Source organism: Chiroxiphia lanceolata, chromosome 9 (assembly GCF_009829145.1).
Source record: "Chiroxiphia lanceolata isolate bChiLan1 chromosome 9, bChiLan1.pri, whole genome shotgun sequence".
Classification (NCBI taxonomy): domain Eukaryota; kingdom Metazoa; phylum Chordata; class Aves; order Passeriformes; family Pipridae; genus Chiroxiphia; species Chiroxiphia lanceolata.
Window position 1 is genome coordinate 9569719 of NC_045645.1, and position 22394 is coordinate 9592112.

General features: G+C 44.2%; 1 protein-coding gene across 2 annotated transcripts; it reads right to left on the bottom strand.

Moving 5' to 3' along the window:
- Positions 1–582: 582 nt before the first annotated feature.
- On the bottom strand, positions 583–10778 carry DHCR24 (24-dehydrocholesterol reductase). 2 transcript variants are annotated; one of them, XM_032696620.1, is made up of 9 exons: positions 10477–10778; positions 9082–9237; positions 8536–8641; positions 8145–8263; positions 7791–8054; positions 6912–7055; positions 5755–5952; positions 4829–5007; positions 583–2803 (listed from the first exon to the last, which is right to left on the bottom strand). In XM_032696620.1, the coding sequence occupies exons 1-9, from the start codon at positions 10705–10707 to the stop codon at positions 2650–2652; spliced, it is 1551 nt and encodes a 516-aa protein (XP_032552511.1). In that variant the 5' UTR covers positions 10708–10778; the 3' UTR covers positions 583–2649. The 2 variants fall into 2 exon arrangements, with proteins under 2 accessions (XP_032552511.1, XP_032552512.1); XM_032696621.1 differs by lacking the exon at positions 10477–10778 and adding an exon at positions 9978–10073.
- Positions 10779–22394: the final 11616 nt, after the last annotated feature.

Sequence of the window (22394 nt, forward strand, 5' to 3'; positions counted from 1 at the left end):
GAGCCTACAGAGCTGCCACAAAGGCATTTATCAGGGAAACAGAAGAGGTGGGTGTGAAACTCCTCAGGCTGAAGAGCACACTGAATCTTCATCCTCCCTTCTGTAGCTGCTCTTTCAAAACAGGAATTAGATTTGTTAGCGTGAAGTGAGATGAATGAAGTAACTATCCATGTCAATAGGTAGCACCTAAATGCAAAATGGGGGCCTGTCCTCCTTGGACAAAACATCACAGGGACAGAATGAGGCGAGGGGGAGGGAAAAGTCAGGATAACTGGCATGATGAGGCTGTGGAGCTAGCTGGGCGTAACTGAAGCATTAAGCCTCAGCTATGGGGTGTTTGTTTGGTGCAGGTGTGTCTTGGGGCAGAGATAAGTGAAGGTTCACAGACTTCAAAGACATTCCTTCAAAGCAGTTTGCAGCACCAGGGTCCTCATTTCCCACTCATCTCCCAGTGCCTCGGGTCTCTCACCCAGAGAGCAGCTTTCCTCAGTAATTGCTGACCATGTGTAACGACACAATAAGCACGAGAGAAATGATAAGCAGCTGTTGAAAAGCATATAATCACTCATTAAAAGACACCACTTTGAACAGTACGCTGGCCAGAGCTTTATTTCCAACAGCCAGTACAACCAAAAATCAAGAGCAACAGCAATTATGTGTGTGCATGTGTGTGACTGATACAGTTGCAGTACTCAATCACGGCATACAAAGTTTGCCAATAAATTAAGAAGTGAAAAAACAAACACAGTGCATACCTAAAGATCATCAGTACATAAGTGAAACACAGCCTATGTAGAAGTATTTGCATATCCTCTAGCTGTTTTAACATTGCCCTTTCAAAGCTAACCAAACCACTTTTGCTCTGTGCAGACTATCATACAAGCACTGGGCTAAGTCGTAGCTTTGCCCCAGGGGCAGGAAGGCAGGTCACACCCTGAGAATCAACACTTGCCTTCCTGTGTACCCCTGGTGCAGCCTGGAATGGCGTGGCAGACACTCCTGGATCACTGACACAGCTCCATGGCTCGGGCAGCACTGCAGACACTCTGCACTGGCTGTTGTCTCCCCATGGAACGCTGTCCCTGCCACCATTCCACTGCACAGGATTTTGGGGGGTACTTTACTTGCACATGATATGCATCACTGAGTTACAGCCCAAACTTATTCCTGCTACTGCTTTATCATTGGTTTCATCTGGACCATAAACATCCATCTATCAATAAATAAAATCATTGGTTTAGCACGCATAATAAAATTACACCTCCCACTGGTAACTGTTCAGGAAGTTCTCCATGTTACCCCTACATAAGCCTCAAGAGAAGGACTTTCTTTTCCCTCGAGCTCAGTAAGGTTTCAAGTAACAATTTTCAGTACTGCTTGGACAAGACACAGGCTTGGTTTGGAACCCTGTTTCTGGCTACAGGGTCGAAACATTTCCACACTTCTACACTCAATTGTATCAAGTCCATGACTGTGCCATTTTCACCTGTGAGCAGCAGAAGAGGGAACTAACAGCACTTGCTGTTGATTTCCTCTCCAGGTGACTGAAACAGTCCTTTTACAAAGCCTATCAACCTAACCCAACTAAAATGAAAAGCAAAACTGTCACTCGAGTCAGAACCAAAGCCTGTGTGTATCAAGATTCACATCAAGAGTTCTTATCCACAGCCACTTGCTTTAATAAACCTCGTATAAAGGCAGCCTTGACTTCCTTTTCCTATTGGGCCAGGACAGAACCATCTGAAATAACCCACATCTTCCTCCAACTGAGTACTTTTAAGGCACTAAAATTAAGCCATAACCAAAAAAACCCCAAAAAAACCAAACCAACCAAACAAAAAAATCCAAATAAACCAACCCACAAAGAAATTAAAATTTGGCTATATGAAATAGCAGCAATTATTTTCAGTGGTCTACAAAGCCAGAACATTGATACTTTGGGGCAAAAAAACCAATGCACTGTTGGCCAACTACGAGATACCTAAAACCTACACATCCATTCGCACTTCATAATCAAAATCAGTACAAATCTGATAGGCACAAGTAAAAAGCATCTTCTTCACACCTCAGTGCTCAGTTTTGAAACAGAAGCCACTGTCAGGGAGCTCAGCTGCCATGCAGGACACCCCAGGTAGCGCAGCACCACCACCACCAGTGCTGGGCAGCCAGCTGGAGGATGATGGAACCACTACGGAGCTGCTCTGCAGGATACTGACTGAAGGCAAATGTTTTTAACAACAGGATTAATTACACAATGCTTTGGCACCTATTTCTCAGCCCTCACCTCCCATTTTCAAAAGTAATGTTAAATAGAGCTATGGTACACAGCTGGTGTAACTCCAGTATCTTCATCCATTCCCATTATTTTTCTTCTGCTTGGAAATAGGTGAATTCACCTATGTCACTACATTAGATACAAAGGCTAGCACTTCAGATTTCTTAAAAACAATCACTCTGAGTTTGGAAAACTGATTTTAAAACATACAAAGAAATACTAAACATAAATGTATAAAGCAGGAATTCATACCTTTAAACATCAACAAGAATGAGCTTATTTGGAGAGCAATAAAGCTTTTTTTTTAAAAGGATATACTGACTCGCTATAGGTAAATTCCTCTTTCCCTGATTGCTTGCTTAGCTAAGCCAGGCTCAGTGCCTTGCAGCTTTGCAGATTTTGTCATACACTTCTGGAAAGGCATCCTTGCAATTCATCTGCTCCCTCAGCTTGTGGTACAACGAACCATCAAACATATCCCAGAACTCCTCACGGGTCATATAGCAATCTGCATACAGCATCTGGAAACTGGAGAGCAGGGGAAACAAAGGGACAGTGATTCAACATTAATTGTGCCACAAGATTTGATATAGAATATTAAATAAAAAATTCAGGGCAAGATATGAATAGCAAACGTTAAACAACAAAACCCATCAAAAGTGCTTTTTAAAAACAAGCAAGTACAATTGCTCTCATGGATTATGTTGGGACACTCAGCCAATTGTATTTTGTGGATTTAACATTACCATGATCTCTTTTCCAAGAGGAAATAATACATAAAGGTGCAAACAGCAGTATACTGCTACAGTCACTTTGGTGAAGGGCAAGATGGGAAAAGAAAGTAATTAATTATTGCTTTTAAAATATAGCTCTTTAGTCATCAATGTATTGATACTTTCATACGTTTTGCTACTACAAGGATTAAAAAAATGTGTATAAAAGGTGGGTCATGTTTAGCCATCCTAACCACGTGAAGTCAACTCCTCTTACAACTTGTATTCTATCAACAGAAACACAAGCCTGGAGAGAACTTCTAAAGTTCAGCCAAATCCAGAATCTGGCTCCTTGCATCGAAACCCATACATAACTTACATTCTCCCTGACAAATACTTTTTAACTGCTCTTGAAAGACAGATTTTCTTCCATTCAAAAGATTTTAATTTCAGCTTAAAAAAACCAAAGGTGTATTCTGCATGTTTTCTTATGATCCACGGAGATATAGTCATGGTGTGTGGTATCAGCTGTGTTATGAAATCCATTCAAGGCAGATATAGAAACACATCCTTTGACTTTTTAGTTTCTTAGGACTGGGTTCTGAGAATAGAACTTGGAAGGCAAAACACCACCAAATCAGACCAGGCTGAGAAGCTGAATTCATAGTGTAAATGAAGCACAGTGTAACAAAGGTCCATTTACAAATTAAATCCTTATTTAGTTGTGGACTCTTCCTCACTTTCATCCTGTGCTTTCTAAACTGCAGCTAGCATCAGAGTACAGCAGCAAAACACAAACTTACATAAAAGCTCTATCGTTGTGTGCAATTACACAACTATAAGATTAAGCATTTATCCATTGTTCATTTTCCAGTGGCAGGTAGAAAACAGACAAAACTTTGTTAGTAAAGGTCTTTAAATTAAAAGCTCAATTTCAAGTTAATAAAAATAAAAAGCTAAAAATTAACTTTGGGTTTCTTTGTTCTCTGGCAGATCCTTTATTGCCACTCAAAGTCATTTACAGTCCCCAAATCATCTTGAAGCAGCCTCACCATTGTTGCTCAGCCACATGGGACATGATCACTGTTAGACTGAGAAGTAGGTCAAAATAGAAATGTGGATAAATTATACTGATGGTGTAAAAATACTGTGTAGTTGCTTTTTGTTCCTGAGAAACCAGCCTGTGGCTGCTTCTCCACTGACACCACTACAGCAAATTAGGCTGGCATGAGTCCGTGACAGATGGTGGGCACATGCCTCACGCCTACTGTGGTCCTGTGTAATAAGAACTGAGGCAGGGAAAAGGAAGCTCTGGAATACAAGTTCTGCGGGAGGAAAGACTCCCACCACCACACAGGGACTGCAGGGAGAGCCAAGGCTGAGATCCCTGGGCAAGGACACCCTGGCACAAGGACAGGGCAGAGCCACAGCAAGGACTGCAGGAAGAACAGTCCCAAGGGCAGGCAGGAAAGCTGTCCAAACTTGTAACAGCCTGCGGGATTCCTGAGGGATGTATTCCAAGGAGGTGTTTTGTTACAGCAGACTCCACTCCCAGAGCAGCCTGGAAGTGAAAGGTGACCCAAAGCCACCCACTTCACAAATACACTGCAAGAACTTCAGCCAGAGTGTCCATTTGGTTGGTTGGATTTGCAATCAAATTATAAAGTGAAAGCATATTCAAAAATCATACCATCAAAATTAGAAATTTAAATTAGTTTTCAATTATTGTAGTTGTTAAATTATTGCAATATTAAAGTTCTGTGGGATTAAATAACTGTGATTAAATGACATGGGAATGAGTTATAGGCATTATTACTGCTCTGAGGAGTTGTATCCTTACCCATGCACACTTCTTACAAACTTTTCCATTTGCCTCATTGAAGCCCTGGCTTCAAATTGTTTCCTTTTGGGCTCTCCATAAGCTCCTATATCCACATAGAGTTCGGCTTCATCTCCTTTGGGGTGGACCATACCAGGATTGTTGGGCAATATGAAAGGACATAACCAAAGAGGGTACACCTGCAGAGGTAGGAAAACACTGTATCACTTATTTTGTAACAAAACAATCCTTTAAGCTTGTTAATAAATGTGACAAAATAAAGAGTTAAGAAGACTTCTTCCCAATCTGGAATTGGAACTCTTCCTTTCAGCTCTTCCTTTCCAGTTGTCCTGGTGTTGTTCTTAGCTGCACTTTCTAATGACCGTAACACAAACAGACTGAGTGTCCTAGAATTACATCTCCTCCCCCTTAAATATTTGAAATGAAAAGGAAACAAACCAAACAAATAAACCATCCCTGATCCCAAAGCAACAACTGAATAAACATTCTGAGTAAAAAAGAGAATGAAGAGTTTCTTTTCCAGGTTAGTCTAAAATTGAAATTGCCAAGTTTGTACTTCTACACTAACTGAAATAAATTCAGAAATAAAAGCAAGAAAGGGACAGTTGGTGTTTAGTGAGACCACCAATCATTTTAGATGAAAGAAAAATCATTTCAACTTTTACTAGGTGATAAAATCTTTTAGAAGTGTTGGCTTCTACTAAAGTTTGAATCTTTTTTTTTTAATTATTTTTTTTTAAAATTGATTTGGAAAGCTGTGTGCGTTTCTGCTGCAGACTTGAATCATGGACTCACAAAGCACAGTACTCCCCAGGACACAATAATGACCTTTCACACAACCAGAATATTATGTCTTAAGATCAACAGTCACAGTTCTTATCACAAACATTCCAAGTTCATTGCATCCTAAAAACACGTGTTCTTACATTAAGGTCAACGTGGAAGGTCTGGATGGATTTTTCAAGGCTCTTCATTGGCACCAACATGTCCTGTACAACGTGGTGCTGCTCGTACAGCTTTCGAATGGTTTCTCCTTGGGTGAGTTTTAACAAGGAGATTTTTGGAGGAACCATCCAGCCAAACAGGTAACGGAAGATGGGGTTATTGCCAAATGGAATGATATCCTTTAAAGAGGGAAAAAAAAAAAAGAGTTTGACAGAAGAATGTGTAAGTGAACTAAAAGAACACTTCAGAATCCTCAGAACAACATTAAGCCAGATTTTCAATAAATTTAACTGCTGATACTTTTGCTAAGCTACTATAATACAAATATGAGGAAATAAGAGACTGAACTCGGCTACAGAGCCCTGCCCTAAAGCCTCCTTTAGTTACCACTAATTTTCAGTGCTACAAATCACAAGACACCCAGCCTCAAACACTTTCAGAGAACGAAATTCAGAGAACAACAGGCTATTATCTTACAACAGCCAAGGGAGGAGCACAAGAAGCTAAACTTACAGAGCTCTTGCAAGAATAAACACATACAAGATCAGTTCTTAAAAGCATTTTAAATCTGTAAAATTTGTATTACTTCCTGCACAGCCAACTCCTATCTAACTTCTCCTGGAGCTGAAAAGATCTGGTATCTCACTCCAGAGGTTCAAAATGTAACAACAGGAATACTTCAGAATGTCAAATAAAGTTTTGCATAACTGCACATCGCAACAAACATATTTATGAAATTCAAAGTAATGAATGACCTTACTGCATAATTACTGCTCTGAGCTTAGGCAGGGCAAATTTTCAGCCATAATTTCACATTAATGTTTTTTCCATCATCTGAATTTGAAAATCACTGAGCAGGTATAAAAGCTTCGTGCTGAAATACGTACTTAAGGTGTAAATTCAGAAAAGCACTAAATCAGAAATCAGGAGTTTATGGTACAATGCCTTATGTTAAAGAAGTGCCCTTGGGTTTGTTTTACCCAAATGTGAACTTGCAAATTTGCCATAAGTTTCGCTGGGTTTTTCTGCCATGAAAGACAGAAGTTGTTGCCAAGGGGAAGAAGATACATTGTACCTACACTGGGAAAGAGCAGAGTACCCTCCTGCATATGTATCTTAATTTTGGAACTGGTCTTACTTGGAGCTCCCAGAAGATACTGCGTGTATGTCTGTGATAATAATGTCTGGAAGGAATGTATTCTATTCCAGTCCTGTCAGCTTTCAAATACTTCTCCACATGCTTAAAGAACCATGGCTTGTAGTAGTTGCCAATTCTGTTTATCTGCAAGAAAACATTCATTCATTAGATAACAGTTACACCTTCCTAGCCAACATGGAGTATGTCCCCAAATTTCTTTACTGTGAGGAATCTGTGTTATACCCTCTGTGACAGAGCCTTCATTTCTCCACCTGCATGGCTCCTTCTTACCTTTCTTGCATTAACATTTAATTTAAGTGAGGCTTGCTAAGGCTTGCCACTTACAAGCTATTTAAGAGACCATGAATGTGACAGAACTGGATTCCTAAAACACCAGTCTCTAAATCCACCATCAACCCAAAGTCTCACATGGCAAAGGAGAAACGTCCAGGTGGAGGGTTGCATGAACAGTTAGCATGTCCCTCCTGTACTTGTCCCTGATGTGTTTTACCAATATTAACAGAATTCAAAGCTTGCTGGGAAGAGAGTTACTCTGAATAACTGCAGTTCAAAGCAGCATTGTTCAGTGTAGGAGAAAAGATCCTTCTCTTCCCCCTCAGGTACTGAAATGAAGAGTCTGTAGACTAAATTATTTGCTAGAATAATGAAATCAGCGGGTCATTTCTTATCAGTTGAAGAGATTTAGAGAAAGACTCTGTCCTAGTAGCAAAGAACAGTAATTTAAAATATTCTGATGGACAGATATAACTTTTAATCCCATGTTAAGAGATTGTTCCAATTTTATAATAGTTTTATACTGGCATCTAGTACAGTTTCATTAGACTTTTTTTTCTTTGTGAAAAACTTCCCCTTAGTTACCTTGCTTTGCTCAGCTTCATCAGTCAAGACTCCTGTCATGATAACTGCTTCATCCAAAGAATACAGAAGTCCTTCCACAAAACTATTCTCCTTTTTCTTAGACTCTTCAGTGAACTTCTCACAAATCTTCTGCAGTCCTCTCACGGGCTCATAATGTATTTTGACATATTTCTTGGCAGGAATCATTTTTATTTCTGCTGCAACCAGGAAACCCAAAGTACCACAAGACCAAGGCACTGCATAAAATAGGTCTGAGTTTTCAGTCTGCAAAAAGTATGTCATACTAAATCATATATCCACACTGATAACTGTCAACGACATTGTAAATGATAGCAAAGTAACATTTTGTCTTACTGGTGAACATCTCACAAGGCTTCCATCAGCAAGAACAAGTTCATAGGCCACACAGGTGTGTTGAAAAAGTCCATAGATATGGGATGATGACTCAATGCCAGTTCCCATGATCAGGCCACCTTATCAAGAGAGCACATAACAAACCAAATGAAACACACTCCAAAATGAAGGTGGTTTATGAGAGCAAAACCCGACTTCTAAGCTCTGGGCATGACTTTTAAGACTATTTGAAAAAAAAAAAAAGCAGTGTTTATAGCATATACACCACAAGGCACATAAGGTTCAAGAGAGTATTTATAGAACCTTTAAAATAATCCAATGTTACTGCATAAAAAAACTAATGAAAGTGCAGCAAAATCAGTGAGTCTCTTGTCATCATAAAGACCCTTACCTACTGTGAGATCATCCAGCTCTGGTACCACAGGAATAGTCCAGCCCATGGGATTCAGGTGTGCAGTCAGCTGGCCCATGGACACCAAAGGTTCCACACGAACAATCTAAAAAGCAACAAAAAAACCCAGTTCCCCCCAACAAACATAAATTAAGTGTTCAGCATTAATGGAGACAAAATATGGCTAACTGGATACACTTCCATCTGTTGTCAGAACTCAGAGACTCACTTTCCTGAGAGTGCTACTAAAAATAGTGGAAACTGTTTAGTGATTCCTCCTCTGCCTCAATATCTTGTTGCTCAGTGCCCAAAACCATAAATCAATCTGGTCTTTTAGACTTCAGCACATAAAAGCCAAGCAATTCCATATGCTGGGGTTTTTTTTGACAAAATGATCCAAGCACACATTGTAAAACCTAAAATTTGGTGGATCTGCTGCTACAAAAATCCTTTCCTCTGTATGGAATCTAACCTTTCCAGCTACAGATATTGTAAAGAAAGCTGTAAACTTTACTATTATAAAAGCTTTGTGATGGAATTTGTTACCTGTCTTTCACTGTCCACTTCCAGGACATCCATTAAGTTGATCATGATGTTCTTATGGGTCTTCTTATACTTCCCAACACGAAGTGACACAGTCAGCCAGCCTGGCCGGCCTGTGCACATGTATCTCTTGCTGCCTTCGTTTTTCCATTCCCGAACCTGCAAGAAGTAACAACTGAAACATTCTTCTCTCACTGTGAAAAGATGTTCATAAATACTGTTATTCCTCTACATCAAGTAACAAATCCTGGATACCTCCATGTTAGAGTAGGGATGCTTTGGAACTCAGACCTCTGAACTTCTAAATAAAGTACCACCAGAGTGGTCTAGCTATGTAGAGGAAGCCTTTCTAATATGCTGTACCTTTGGGTTTTTTGGGTAGGGATTCAGAAAACTAGTAAGAAACTAACACAGTTTAAAAAACCCACAGAAAAACCTATACTCTAAGGGAAGTATTATCACTGTCATAATCTTAGTTCTACTCCAAAACACACAAAAAGTAGCCTGAGCCTGCAACTAAATGGGCAGAGAGAAAACCTGGTCTGGAGGAAGCAACCTTGGGCAATCTGGTCTAGAGAAAGGTGTCCCTGCCCATGGCAGGGAGGTTGGAATGAGGTGCTTTTAAGGTCCCTTCCAACTCAAAACCTTCTAGGACACTATGAAAAGTGGAGAAGGAAAATGTGTAAGCCATACATATGATCCAGGAATTCTGCAAAGCCACAGTGGTTAACAGCTGGTGAACAAACATCAATTGTAGCATTTTCTTCAAAGCTCAACTGCTGCTACAGATGGTAAAAAAACCAAACAACCCCAAACCCTCAGAGAATAACTCTGTGCACATTAATATCTGCGATGAACGTGAGAGGCAAGGAATAAAAATGAAGACGTGACAGAATTACCATAAATACCAGAGAGCACAGAAACATTACAGACATCTGCATTTCTGGGTGGAGGAAAAGTTTCATTTGCCCCTCAACCATCTCCCGGAACTGGCAGTGCCAAGAAGCAGGATGTTAAGTGGTATTAAAACACAGTATTGAGCCTGCCATTCCAAGGCTGCTGCTCCCACGTTCCACACACGTGTGTCCCCGAGCCAGGTGAGCGTCCAGCGCGGCTCAGGGCACGTCCCTGAGGATGCCGCAGCGCCAGGAGCCGCAGGGGGGAAGTTCCAGAAGAGTTTCAGAGCGGGACAAAACACCCACAGGGGCTGAAACACCGGATGGCGTTTATTCCTTTGTTTTTTCCCGCTCCGGCTGGACTTTGCCCCGGGTGCGGGATGGGGGGGAAGGAGCAGCAGGGTGGGCACGGGCTGGCAGGAGTGGGACAGGGACAGGTTCTCCCCGCTCAGAGCCATCCCCCAGCCCGGGGCGGGGGTCCTGGGGTCCGGGCGAGTCTCACCTGCGCCTGGATGTGCCGGACGCGCTGGGCGTGCTGCCGCGGGGCGCTGTGCAGGCGCCAGACGGCCCATGCGCGCAGCTGGTAGTAGATATCGAAGAGGATGGAGAGCGGCAGGAGGAAGAGGCAGACGAAGACCCAGCGGTGGTGCACCAGCAGGGCCTCCAGTCCGCGGTGGCGCACCCAGATCAGCAGCAGCAGGAGCCCCGCGCCCACCGACCACAGCGCCGACATGGCGCCCGCCGCCCGCCCGCGCTCCCTCACGGCCGCGGGGACCCCGCCATGCCGCGCCCGCCGCTCGCGCGCTCACCGCCCGCGCCACGCCCCCCCCGCGCCATTGGCCCGGGAGTGAGGCGAGGGGAGGGCAGCGGCCAATCCGAGAGCTCCGCGGAGATCGGACCAGGCGCTGCGGGAGCCGATTGGCTGCGCGCGGCCGGCCCCGCGCTCCTCATCGCCCCGGCCGGCGGGGCCCCCCCGGGGCGGGGGAGTCACCGCCCGGGGACGGAGCGGGGGAGCCGGGTCAGACCCCCGGGAGGGGCTGGGGAACGGGCCTGGGACACGGGGTGGGGGGGAACAGGGCAGGGGGGTCACGGTTACGGAGTTAGGACCGGCCCTTGGCAGAGGAGGTGCTGTGGTGGCCAGTGCCCCTCAGGCACGGAGCTCGCCCTGATGTCTTTTGATTGGGGATCTGGAGCAAAACACCTCCAACATCCTTCACTTGTGTCATTCCTTCTGGCGTTGTTTTATGTACCAGAGAACCCGCAGTGCAGCCATCTCCCAGGAAGTCGGAAGTGCCGTGGGGTACACTTTATAGAGGGAAGAAGGAGGTACCCACCTCCAAAACGCGGCTTTCTCTCTAAAACCCTAGCAGAAAATTCCTCTCCATGATGGAACTGCGGGAGGGAAGATACATAAAGTCTATGAGATAAAGCATTTGGTTTTAAGCTAAAATGCATTCTGTCCCTCAAGAGGTGTGCTATTTGAGAGTGGCAGAGGTCCACTGATCACCCTAGGAGGTGCTGGCACAGCCACTGCTGTCAGGAACTCTGGGAATGTCAGAGACCTTGCCATAGCACCACTAGGTTCAGAGAGGAACGCGGAATCAAAGTATTCTGTAAGGATGCTGCCATGGTGGCGTAGGACATTAACGTGTCAGATGATGCCTCTTCCTCTTTGTCAGCAGGACAAATGCTCACCTTGGCCTTTGGCTGACACAGGAGATACCTGGGAGCTCCAGGCTGGGAGGGATCAGTGCATCAAGGTTCAGAGCTCAGCTGTGGCTATGGCAGGCAGCCACACTTTTTAGCGTCCTCCAGACAGCTCAGAGGCTTTGCTTTGAACCCTGTTCATGTTTTCGTAGAATCACATAATGGTTTGGGTTGGAAGGACCTTAAAGGTCATCTAGTTCCAACCCCCTGTTGTGGACAGGGACACCTTCCACTAGACCACGTTACTCAGGGCCCCATCCAACCTCGCCTCCTTCCATCACTTCCAGGGATGAAAGTTTTGGCATGCTGCTTTTATTGGTTTTCTCCCACTGCTTTTATTGAAAGACTGATCTGAAACTTCACAGCTCTCATATTTGGAAACAGTCTCCCAATTTCCAGCTTGAATTTATTTACAGCCAAATTTATATTTGTTGCACTTGATCCTAGTCTGCCCACTAGCTTTTTTTACATCTGAGATGATATCTACTTTTATTTACCAGTTCGTCTGCTGACTGAAATTATTCAGGGAAAAGAAGGTTCCTATGCCCTAAGAGAGGTTATTTTAACCTCTCAGAACAAGCTAAATAATTATTCCTGATCTGAGTGTGATCAAGTGCTGGGCTTATTGAATAACAGCATCGTATATTCATAAGAGGGTATTTATGCTTTCGGTGTAAATACTGCTTTGAAATTGTTTTTACGAAGAACCATTAGAAGTGTTTATAATGTTTACCATGTTTTGCTCTTGTTTTTGTAAGGCCGTAGGCAGCAAGAAGGGAGTAGTTGAGCTCAAAGATTATGATGTGAAACTGCTTTAAAGCAGAGGAGTGAAACACCATTCAGATTATGGTCAAATGGCTTGTGTACTTAGCAGTGTCAAGCATAGAAAGCACAGGAATGAGAAGGGGATGAGGGAAGGGGGGACAGATATTATAAATGCTTCTGTTTGTAATTTTTAGTTATTTTAAGTATGAATAACACATCAACAATCTATGTAGGCTTAGGAAAACAACATCTGCAAATCTGGTTTGCTAAGGTTCCCTTGGTATCTTGGTGAGACTAAAATCCCTGGTCTCTTCAATTAAATTATCATTTTAAGTGTGTTTAAGCTGTTAGTGCTTCTTAAAAAAGCAGTCCTTTTCTCTTCCTCTCTTCCCTCCCTCCCTCCCTCTCCTGCCATCCTATCCGCCCACTCGTGCTGTTCTGGGCACACTGTGCAGTACAAGTGCTTCTGCTGTCACTCAGTAAAACAGGTTGGAGAATGGATATGACTAAAGAATTAAACATCTTTTCTAAATCAGTTTTTTTTTCCGCCTGGACCAGCTCTCCGGTGGAGTTCACCCCGCACACCCTCGTGCTGGGAGCAGAGCAGAGGCCTCTCACTGACTGTGCTGGAGCACCCCATCCATCTGGGGAGAGCTCCTCCCAGATAGCCCTGCCAACCCTGCTCAGGGCTCTGTTCCTTACCCAGCAGGGCTTGGTGATAACCACACAAAAGCTTTTGGAAAAAGAGGCAGCTGTTTGTCTAAGGAGACAGACAAAAGGGACATAGAATCATGGAATTGTTTAGGTTGGAAAGGCCCTCTAAGATCATCAAGTCCAACTGTTCCCTCAGCACTGCCAAGGCCATCACTAAATCATGTCCCCAAGTGCCACATCTACACGGCTTTTAAATTCCACTGGGGGTGGTGGTTCCACCACTGCCTTGAGCAACCTGTTCCAGTGTTTGATGACTATTTCCATGAATAAATTTTTCCTAATATCCAATCCAAACCTCCCCTGGCACAACTTGAGGCTGTTTCCTCTCCTCCTGTCACTATTTACCTGGGAGAAGAGACTGACCCCCACCTCGCTACAACCTCTTTTCAGGGAGTTGTAGAGGGTGATAAGGTTCCCCCTGAGCCTCCTTTTCTTCAGACTGAGCCCCCTCAGCTCTCTCAGCTCTTCCTCATCAGACTCCAGCTCCTTTCCCAGCTCCATTGCCCTTCCCTGGACACCAGCCAGCCCCTCAATATCTTTCTTGTTGTGAGGGGCCCAGAACTGAACACAGGACTTGAGGTGCGGTTTCATCAGCACTGGGCATGGGGGTCTGATCCTGCCCTTATCCTGCTGGCCTCACTGCATTATAATAACATAGAGAGCATTTGAGTTGCAGACAAAAGTGGGCTGAAGACTTCTGTCTCCATTAGAAAAATATCAGGAGGCATTTAGGGGTACCAAAGGAAGGCATTGAAAAGCATTAAAAAGCCCTTTTTTCATGCAAGCTCTCATAGCCCTGGTACTGACTGCCACGGAGCTGCTGAGTGGTGTCAGGGCGCCAAAAGAACGGGTGTTTAAGAGGAATAGTTATGAAACTAGTAAAGAATTTTGGGAAAGCTGCAAGCCTGCTTAATTCAATAAAGAAACTAGCCTATGGTTGGTAGGGGTGAGGAGTCACCTGCCTTCAGTTTTCCTGCACGTTGGTTTGGCGCAGGGACGGTGCTGTCACAAACGGGAGCGTTTCTGAGGGCTGGAGAGAGGTGGTGCTCAAACTGCTTGTGAGAAGCTCCCTCTACTGAGAAATCTTAAGTATTTTCGGTCGCCTTGAAAGAAAAGCCTGCCGGGGGATGTAGGCTGGAGCAGGGCTTTCTGTGTTTATCTGATATTGCTTAATTGCCTGGCCTATGGATGGTGGTTTTTGAAAGGTATTTATCAATAGGATATCCATTGTCCAGGACCTGCTTCTCACGTTCCACAAATGTTTCATGTGAGGGAGAAGGTATGTGTGGTGGCTTGAGGAGGAGGAGGGCAGAGGGTTTGGTACAGCAGCTGTAGCTGGGGTAGTCCTTGGAAAATCGATCAAAGAGGGAAAATGGGATTTTAGTTACTTTAGAAACTTCCAGATGGCTCTCAGGGAAAGTGAAACACCACCTGAAGGCTTAGGCAAGGATCTTTAGGATGATTAGTCTGTTTTAGGTGTAGGTGGACCTACTGTGGAAGGGCTTATTAAATATCTGTGATGGGGAAGGCTCTCCAGGTGGATTAGCCCACCCTGCCCAGCACACTGAGTCCTCAGGGTGACTTTGCTCTTTCTTCCTTGCCTTTGCCTTGTCCTCTTGTCAACCTGTTTGCACTGGGAATGGCTTCACCAAGAAAAGGAATAACTGGTGCTGCAGGAACCAAGGATGCCTGGGCTGTGCCCTATGTGCTCTCATACTGGCCATGTTGCATGGCCCCACTCTGTCAGTGAGCTATTGTAGATGGCTGGTGGGACTCATCGTCATCTTGGGAGGAAGCAGATGTAGGGCGTGAAGTGAAATCTGATGGCAGAGTGTGGCCCATCCTTTGGTGGCCATGCTCTGCATCAGGAGGCAAGGTCAGCTGCTGGTCAGCACGTTTGCAGAGCCACTGAAAAAAACAGTGCGGCAGAACATACGAGAGCTTTCGTGTATCCTCTGTGACATGTATTAAATCCAGCTTTACAACTGCCTGTGAAAAGACACCCTGTCTGGGATTTATAAAAAGAATCACTTGTCAAAACAGAGAGCCAGACTGGGAAAGGAATTCAGCTCTCCCTTCATTGTCACCGGGGCCGGTGTCCTCTGCTGCAGAAATGAAATGGCTGTGGCACGGTAGCAGGCATGGAGAGCTGGTTCCTGAAGAATTTGGGGTTCCAGCACTCAAACTGCACACTGGGGGAGGCCACACTCCTCTGGATGAGGACTGGGGGACAGCGAGCTCATGGGCCACTATCAGTTGCCTTCATAGATAGCCCTGCTGGGCATGAGGCTGGCCGAGAGTGAGGAGGGGCAGTGGGTGGAGAAGCAGTGGTGCTCCCCATCTCCTTCCATTGGTGAGATCCTGGGGGATGCTGGCTGTGCTGGGCATAGCAAAGTGGATACAGTCAGTGGAAGGCAATAAATAGATTACTTCATACTCATGATATAGTGGACAAATGTACCAGTGGCCTCCAAGATGCTCAGGGTGAAGCATCACTTTGTTGTGAAGGCAACTGTGAACCGCAGCTGGTGGGGAGCAACCACAGGGTACCCTCTCCCATCACTTGTCTCTGGCCTCCTCTTGCCTGAAGTGGCAAATGCTGTGGGAACATGCAGGAAGCATTTGGGGCTAACATGACGGGGAAGGCTTGCCAATGTCACCGGAGGAAAACACTACAAGTTATTTTTCTGTACAGGCCAAATTTTTGTCCCATTTTCAGCTCCCAGCAAATCTGCCAGTGTGTTTAGCCTCCTGGTACCAGAGGTACTTGTGGGCCCTTTTTCCTCCAAATAAAGCTAAGACTTTCGCTGCCTTGGCTGTGGCCATTCTCTCCGTCTGGTGCTGTCACTCCATCACCTGTCTGCTTTCATTTATTTCAACATTTTAAAAATTTCATGGGCCCACTCCCAGATGGTGTAAACCGATAAAACTCCAGGCCATGCTCCAAAAACATCAGTGTAACTGTAGGATCTGGCTCTTTGGGTTTACTTACCTATGCCAAAGAAAAATAGGAAAGCTGTAAGCAAAGCAAAAAAAGGGAAAGAATGTCTGGGAAAAAAAAAGTTTAAGATGTTGATTATATAAAAATGGTATAGCTGTTAAAGTCACCTAGAATATCCTTTTAATAAGTGAAGAAATTGCAGCCAGATAAGTTAGTAATTAAGGATGACAAAAATATACCATTGTTCCAGTAATAAGGAACCGTATTGGTCTTATTGAAGATAAATGGAGGCGTATTTAACATGATTCAGTGCTATGCTGATAGACTACAAATGTCCTTTTTTCGCTAGAAAACTCAGTATAAAATCAGGTCAAAAGCTGATTGCCTGTACTTGTTCCCTCCAAGTCGCTCGGCTCCTTTTGACAGCAGATGTGCCTTGGAAGCAACTCCCACGTGTATGGAGCTGAGCAGAAGGGAGCTGGAAGCTTTGAGAAAAGGCTTCTGCCCCTTTCTGTGGAGAGCAACAAGATGTGCTCCTGTGTGTGGGTCATCCCATGCAGATACAGCACGATTTCAGACTGAGGGCTGGATAAATCAACTGCTTCTCAGCTCTGCAAATCAGTGACTGGCAAAGGTATCTGCAAGGAAGGTGATGAAGGTGTGATTGCTCAGTTTCCTTTAATACAAGAGATTCCTGTAAAATCCAGTTGGACAGATTTGGTTATAGCCATACCTAGTAAAATAAGACAGCAATTTCACTACCTCCTGATACAATCAATGCCCAAATTTCTTGTACCTCTAGCAAGCACCAAAATGTGATGGCTGCAACACTGTGCTGATGGGGAGCAGTGGGCTTTTGATACCCACACACAGAAACCCTGTGACTCTGAAATCCGACAATGAGTAAATGCACAGATCCTGTCTGCAGCTCATGTTAAACTCTAGGTATACTTCTCAAGCCTTGCATTTGAGCTGGAGACTCACACAACTGCTTTCTGTCTCCTCCTGCCCTCTCCATCCTTGGCAAGGCCCATTTTTTTACATATTGCTTAAGGAAAGTGTTGAGATATCAGCCAGCAATAAACTATTGTCATCCCAGAGCTATTCATTACCATTATCTCTGATATCAGCCAAGAGCCTGTAATAAGCTCTGAACTTTTATTGCATTGAGGGGTCTGCTGACATCCAGACTAATGCAGATTATAGGGCTGGGATAAGCTCTCCCTCATACTGGAATTGGCACAATGAATCATGGGGGAGGAGAGTTTTATCCCTCTGTGAGGCAAGCAGTTGCCTGCCAACAAGAGTTGACACTTCTCTGGCACAGGAGAAGTGTCAGGAAAGTGAAACTACACCTTTTCAAATAAGATGAGTAGCCAAAGGAAAGGAGAGGATACATTTTGTGGAGAAAGATTAGCTCTCTGGATCCTGAGTGACTTCCCAGGGAGGTTGAGTAGGGAAGCCTATGTTCTCCCTGAGATATGGCAGGTCTATATCTCAGGGATGCTACTTATGGGTACATACTGAGAGGTCCTGTCTCAGTCTGAGGTGCTGATGGTAAGGCATCTGCATATGGGAGATGGAGACCTTTCTTTTCAGTCAAAAGGTAATGTCTTCCAGCTGTTCCTCTGTTTCTTCACATACATCTTTGTGTATGCCTGTTACTCACATTCACATCCTCTTCTTTCTCCTAAATCAGTATAGGGTTTGTTTTTCTGTGACAAATCAAGGGAAGAGATAGGAGGTCCTACGTCTCCATAGGAGTAATCTTCTGCTACTGCTGTTTCTTTCAGGCATAAATCAGGAGAACATTAGGAGTGGGGTCTCCTCAAAGCCTCAAATTACAGAGCTAACCAGAGTGCAAGCCACTGAGGTTGCTGCAGCACTGGACATGAGTGCTTATATTGTCCAACAGCCTGACTCTGACACTTTTAATGCCATTACAGAGAAGCTGCTGCCCATTATTTCCCAAACTCACCTCCTGTCATTTCTTGCAGAATTTCAAATTTCAATTACCTAGAAATTCAGGGAAGAAGATGCAAATGTTCCAGGTTAAAGAGAGGCAAGATGTGCAGGCAGAAATAACAGCTCCTATTAGGTCAGCAGATGATGTTGCGGATGAGCTTTGAAGAAAGCAGACAAGCTTTTGGGCACAGTTGTGCAGCCAGAGCAACATCAGTGCTGCCAGAAGGGAGAGAGTGACATTTGGTGTTTGAAACAGAGATCAAATAGAAGGAAGAAAAGAGAAGCAAGCTAAACATCACCTGTGTCCCAAGCTGGGGTAAGCACACAGCACCTTTTCCACCACCTATAACCCTCGGACACTAGATCCTGCCCTGAATACTCTGACCTGCAGAAGGACTTTTGTGCCTGAAAGTGTGTTTGGGTTTTTTTTCCAACTATATATCTCTCAGACTAGTAAAAGGTTCTCTCCCTTTTACCAAGGCCAAGGCCACACTATGACCTGAGAAATGCTCAATAGGCCTCAGTCTTGACAAACTGTACCTGGGCCAAGCTCCTCTTGAGTGTCTCATAAACACTATCTGCTCCCTGGAACCAATGTTGTCTAAGGAGCTTCTGTTTTTTTTAATGAACAGCCTTGGAAACTTATTTTTCCTGCCTGAATAACAACCCAAGTGGAATCATATTTTTGTTGTCAAACTTTCAAAGTTATTTACTGACCGGAATTGTAGCCAGGACGGAAAATCCAACTGTCTTGTGACCCTATAAACAACAGTCCAAAGTGAGACCCTCTGAGCTCTCCTAGACTTCAGCAGCTGTGACCAGCATCTCCTTCTGAGTGGGGCCTCCCAGAGCCAGCAAATTCCCAACTTTGCTATACATGAATCACCAAATGACAATGACAGAGCCTGAGCTGTTACCCTACACTTCTTGAGGCTCAACCCTTTGCCCACTGAGAAGATGCAATGGCATCCAAAGTGAACGGCATCCATTTCACTGAATTTGAGGGGAATTTTTCGCAGGTACCTTGTACAGACCCTTCATGTCTGTATGCATGCAAATGTGCATATGCTGTTTCAAATGTACTAGGAATGCTGCTCTCCTAGATTCTTAAGTACTTTAGATTTGTAAGTAAGTTACTGTTGTGGTAGAGTAAATTCTATATGAATTCTTTGCTAAGTTGTTAAACTTTGATTATTGGTTAAGTTAAATGCTGTTAAATTTAAGTGCTGTTAAGTTTAAATGCTGTTAAGTTAAATGCTATTAAGTGCTATTAACTTTAAGTTAAGTGCTGTTGGGCCTTTAGGCTGTATTCCTTTTTATCCTTACCTTTTCCAGCCTTTTGTCTCTCTCTCGCCCCCCAGTCCAGCTTCCACATAGATAATTTTGGGTTAATTTTGGTTTGAGTTGACTGACTCTGGATTATTTGTTTGCTTTTTCTAGGTGTGCTTTAACCATCTAGTAAGTAGTAGAGTGAACCTTGCCAATGAACTTTGTTGTGCTTTCTTTTTTCATAATAAATCTGCTTTTGCTGATACCTTTGCAGTTGATTCTTTAAGTGACCTGAAAATGCTCATTCATGACACTCCTTCCTCTCACCTTGTATGTCTCCCCAGACTGTCATGCTTCCAACAGAAGCTTTTCAAGATTTGCAGGTCTTCCATAGGTCTCTCTGCTCAAGTGTGATAGATGCACTCACATCAAGCTTGACTGAGGAGCTTACAGGGCTGGAAATGGATGAGTGAGCCAAATGGCAGCTCACTCTAGCAGAACTGCAGCAGCTGCAACATGTAAAACAGGCTGGGTGGTGGGTTATCCACATTAGCACAACTCTGGTGCCTCTTCTCTAAAAAAGAAGTTCAGGCATGGGGCTTCCCCTAGGCAAAATCTCCATGAGTTCAGGAAAAGTTTTGTCTGACTAAAGATTGAGCCAAGGCATCAGGGTTTAACTCTTTCCTTCCCTAACCCCTTGTTAGGTGAATTTCAAATCCTTTGCAGATTTTGTTGGAAAGCTCCTAGGAAGCTCTTTCTGTCCCCATTTGCAACACAGAAATTCCCTTTACAGGAGAGCCAAAGCTTTATCATACCCATTTATCTAGATAACAACCCCAACAGGAGGTGGTGCCTTACCCTCGTGCTCCTGTACTAATACAAGTTCCGGATGAAGAACAGAAGGAATTTGAGGACATTGCTTGTCCATAAAGCCCTTGGTGGATGATGCTGCTGGTACTTTCCAAGTCCCTTTCCAAGACTTTCCACCACAGTTATGTTCCTCATCACAGTGCAGATTTACAGACTGCTGGCTGGGATATTGCTACAGTCAGGTTAGCAAACATTTAAGCTTTAAAATACCCAGAGGTTTTGGGTCCAGGGGTTTGCTAGATGATGGACATAGCTAGTGCAAAAAACACTTCAGAAACTGATATTAAGACACTTTATACATCTGTTGTTCTTCTGTTATAATTCAAACCCAGTAAAAGCCATTGGAACTAAATAATAAGATATATTATATACAAAAAGGGCTTCTGCAGTCGATAAAGTCTCAGGGCAAAAGCATAGCTGTATGGAGGAGTACTTCTAGGTGAATCAGCCAAAAAACCCCACACCACTTTGTGGTCAGAGGCATGATCCCCTTTCATATCCAAATGCTCAGCTTTTCCTGCTGGAGAGCACAAAGCGGTCTCAAACCCTCCTTCTGTCCATATAGCAGAACTACCAAAGAGACATCTATAGCCAGTTGCAGATTCAACCCCAAACAAGCCAAAGGACATCGTTGAACATTGCATCATGTGAAGATGCAAGACAAATATTTTCAAAGCCTAGATTTGCTGACTGGATTAGGTAGGAGTGCTTGAGGCAGTATATCAAATAGCACAATTAATTAGGCATTTTAAGAAGATGCAAATTAAGGCAAAGATAAACAGCAGCAGTTTTCTCCCTTGCTTTATGTGTACTGGGTGCAGGAACTCCTTCCCACTGCACATCCCCATGTCTATATGTGCTGGAGCCCCTATTCAGCATGACTGCTGCTCCCACCTCTGCTGTGCCCTATGGCACGTGCTAAGGGAAATATGAGATGTGCCTGGGAATGGCTTCTCTATGGACCCGGACAACATGGGCACCTTATGCCTGCAGAGGCATGTCCCATAAAGCCTCATCAGTGACTCTTTAATGACCCTGTCACAGGGGACATGATGAGAGGTGCTTGCCGGAGGCAGCTGGGCACAAGGAGAGTGGCCTGTGTACCAGGTCACTGATGGAGTCCTTCAACCTGGCCCAGGTCCCAGGGCTCTGGCAGGGACTCTGAGGGACTCTGAGCTCCTCTTCTTTGGACTTGTTGCATCCAAATTCACTCTTGACTCGGTGTTCTTGGTATCAACCACCTTGTAGTGACAGGTCAGACAGTGCATGTATGTGCACACACACGCACACACACACATACATACACACACATACACATACACACACACACACAGAGGAATTGAAGAATCTGACTTATTTATCCTGATTATACACTGAAATACACTATTTTACATGTGATTTGCTGCAGCAGCAAAATTAGGTGAACAATGAATCAAAAAGCAGCACTTTTTTTTGTACCAGCAGCGTTGCTCAAGCTCAGCATCCTTACCTGGGGGAGGCAATTACTGGAACAATCTCTTTCCCTGTTCCTCCTTTGTTCCTGTTCTTGCAGAGGCTGTAACTGTCTTTTATATCTCCCTGTTTTCCCCACTGCGGTTTCACTGTGCATGGGATGTTTTACATATTTTTCACTTAGATATTCTGCCTTTATTCTAGAGAAGCCCTTTGACTGTGCCCTGTGATATTTTGCAGCACCTTGTCCACCAGCAGGAAAGTTCTCGGAGAGGGAAAATGCAGTTTGGCCAAGGTGTTGCTAAGCAGACAGACATGCTGGCGCCACTCAGCACTTCCAACCTCTACCTTGTGGTGAAATATTTGTCGTGGGTTTGTGGCTGCCTGTAGGCCAGATCTCTGGGGAAGGCAGAAGGTTGCAGATGGTTGTGGGGCTGTAGGACCAGTGTGTTTGCACAGAGCCACCTCCTTCTCTGCAGCCCTGTGCTGGGAATAGCACAGTCGTGCACAAACACCACCTTGAAGTGCTTCAGAAGCTTTTTGACAATCAAATTTCAGTTAAATATAATATCTGAGCAGGTAATGAGCAGAAGAAGGTGCCTCATTGTCCTTCAGCAGGGGAACTGGTGATTCACAGTGCCCACGTCATTCATGGATGGTGATGTGAGCTCTCAGCAATGACATGTCTGCAACAGAAAAGCCAAGATATTAATTTTTGGGATCCTGGGGCCAAACTC

Coding starts and splice junctions, on each gene's coding strand:
- DHCR24 (XM_032696620.1), bottom strand. CDS start 10,707: ATGTCGGCGCTGTGGTCGGTGGGCGCGGGGCTCCTGCTGCTGCTGATC. Junction 8,642..9,081: donor AAGTGGACAGTGAAAGACAG/GTAACAAATTCC, acceptor GTTGCTTTTTAG/ATTGTTCGTGTGGAACCTTT. Junction 5,953..6,911: donor GTATCTTCTGGGAGCTCCAA/GTAAGACCAGTT, acceptor CCCTCTTTAAAG/GATATCATTCCATTTGGCAA.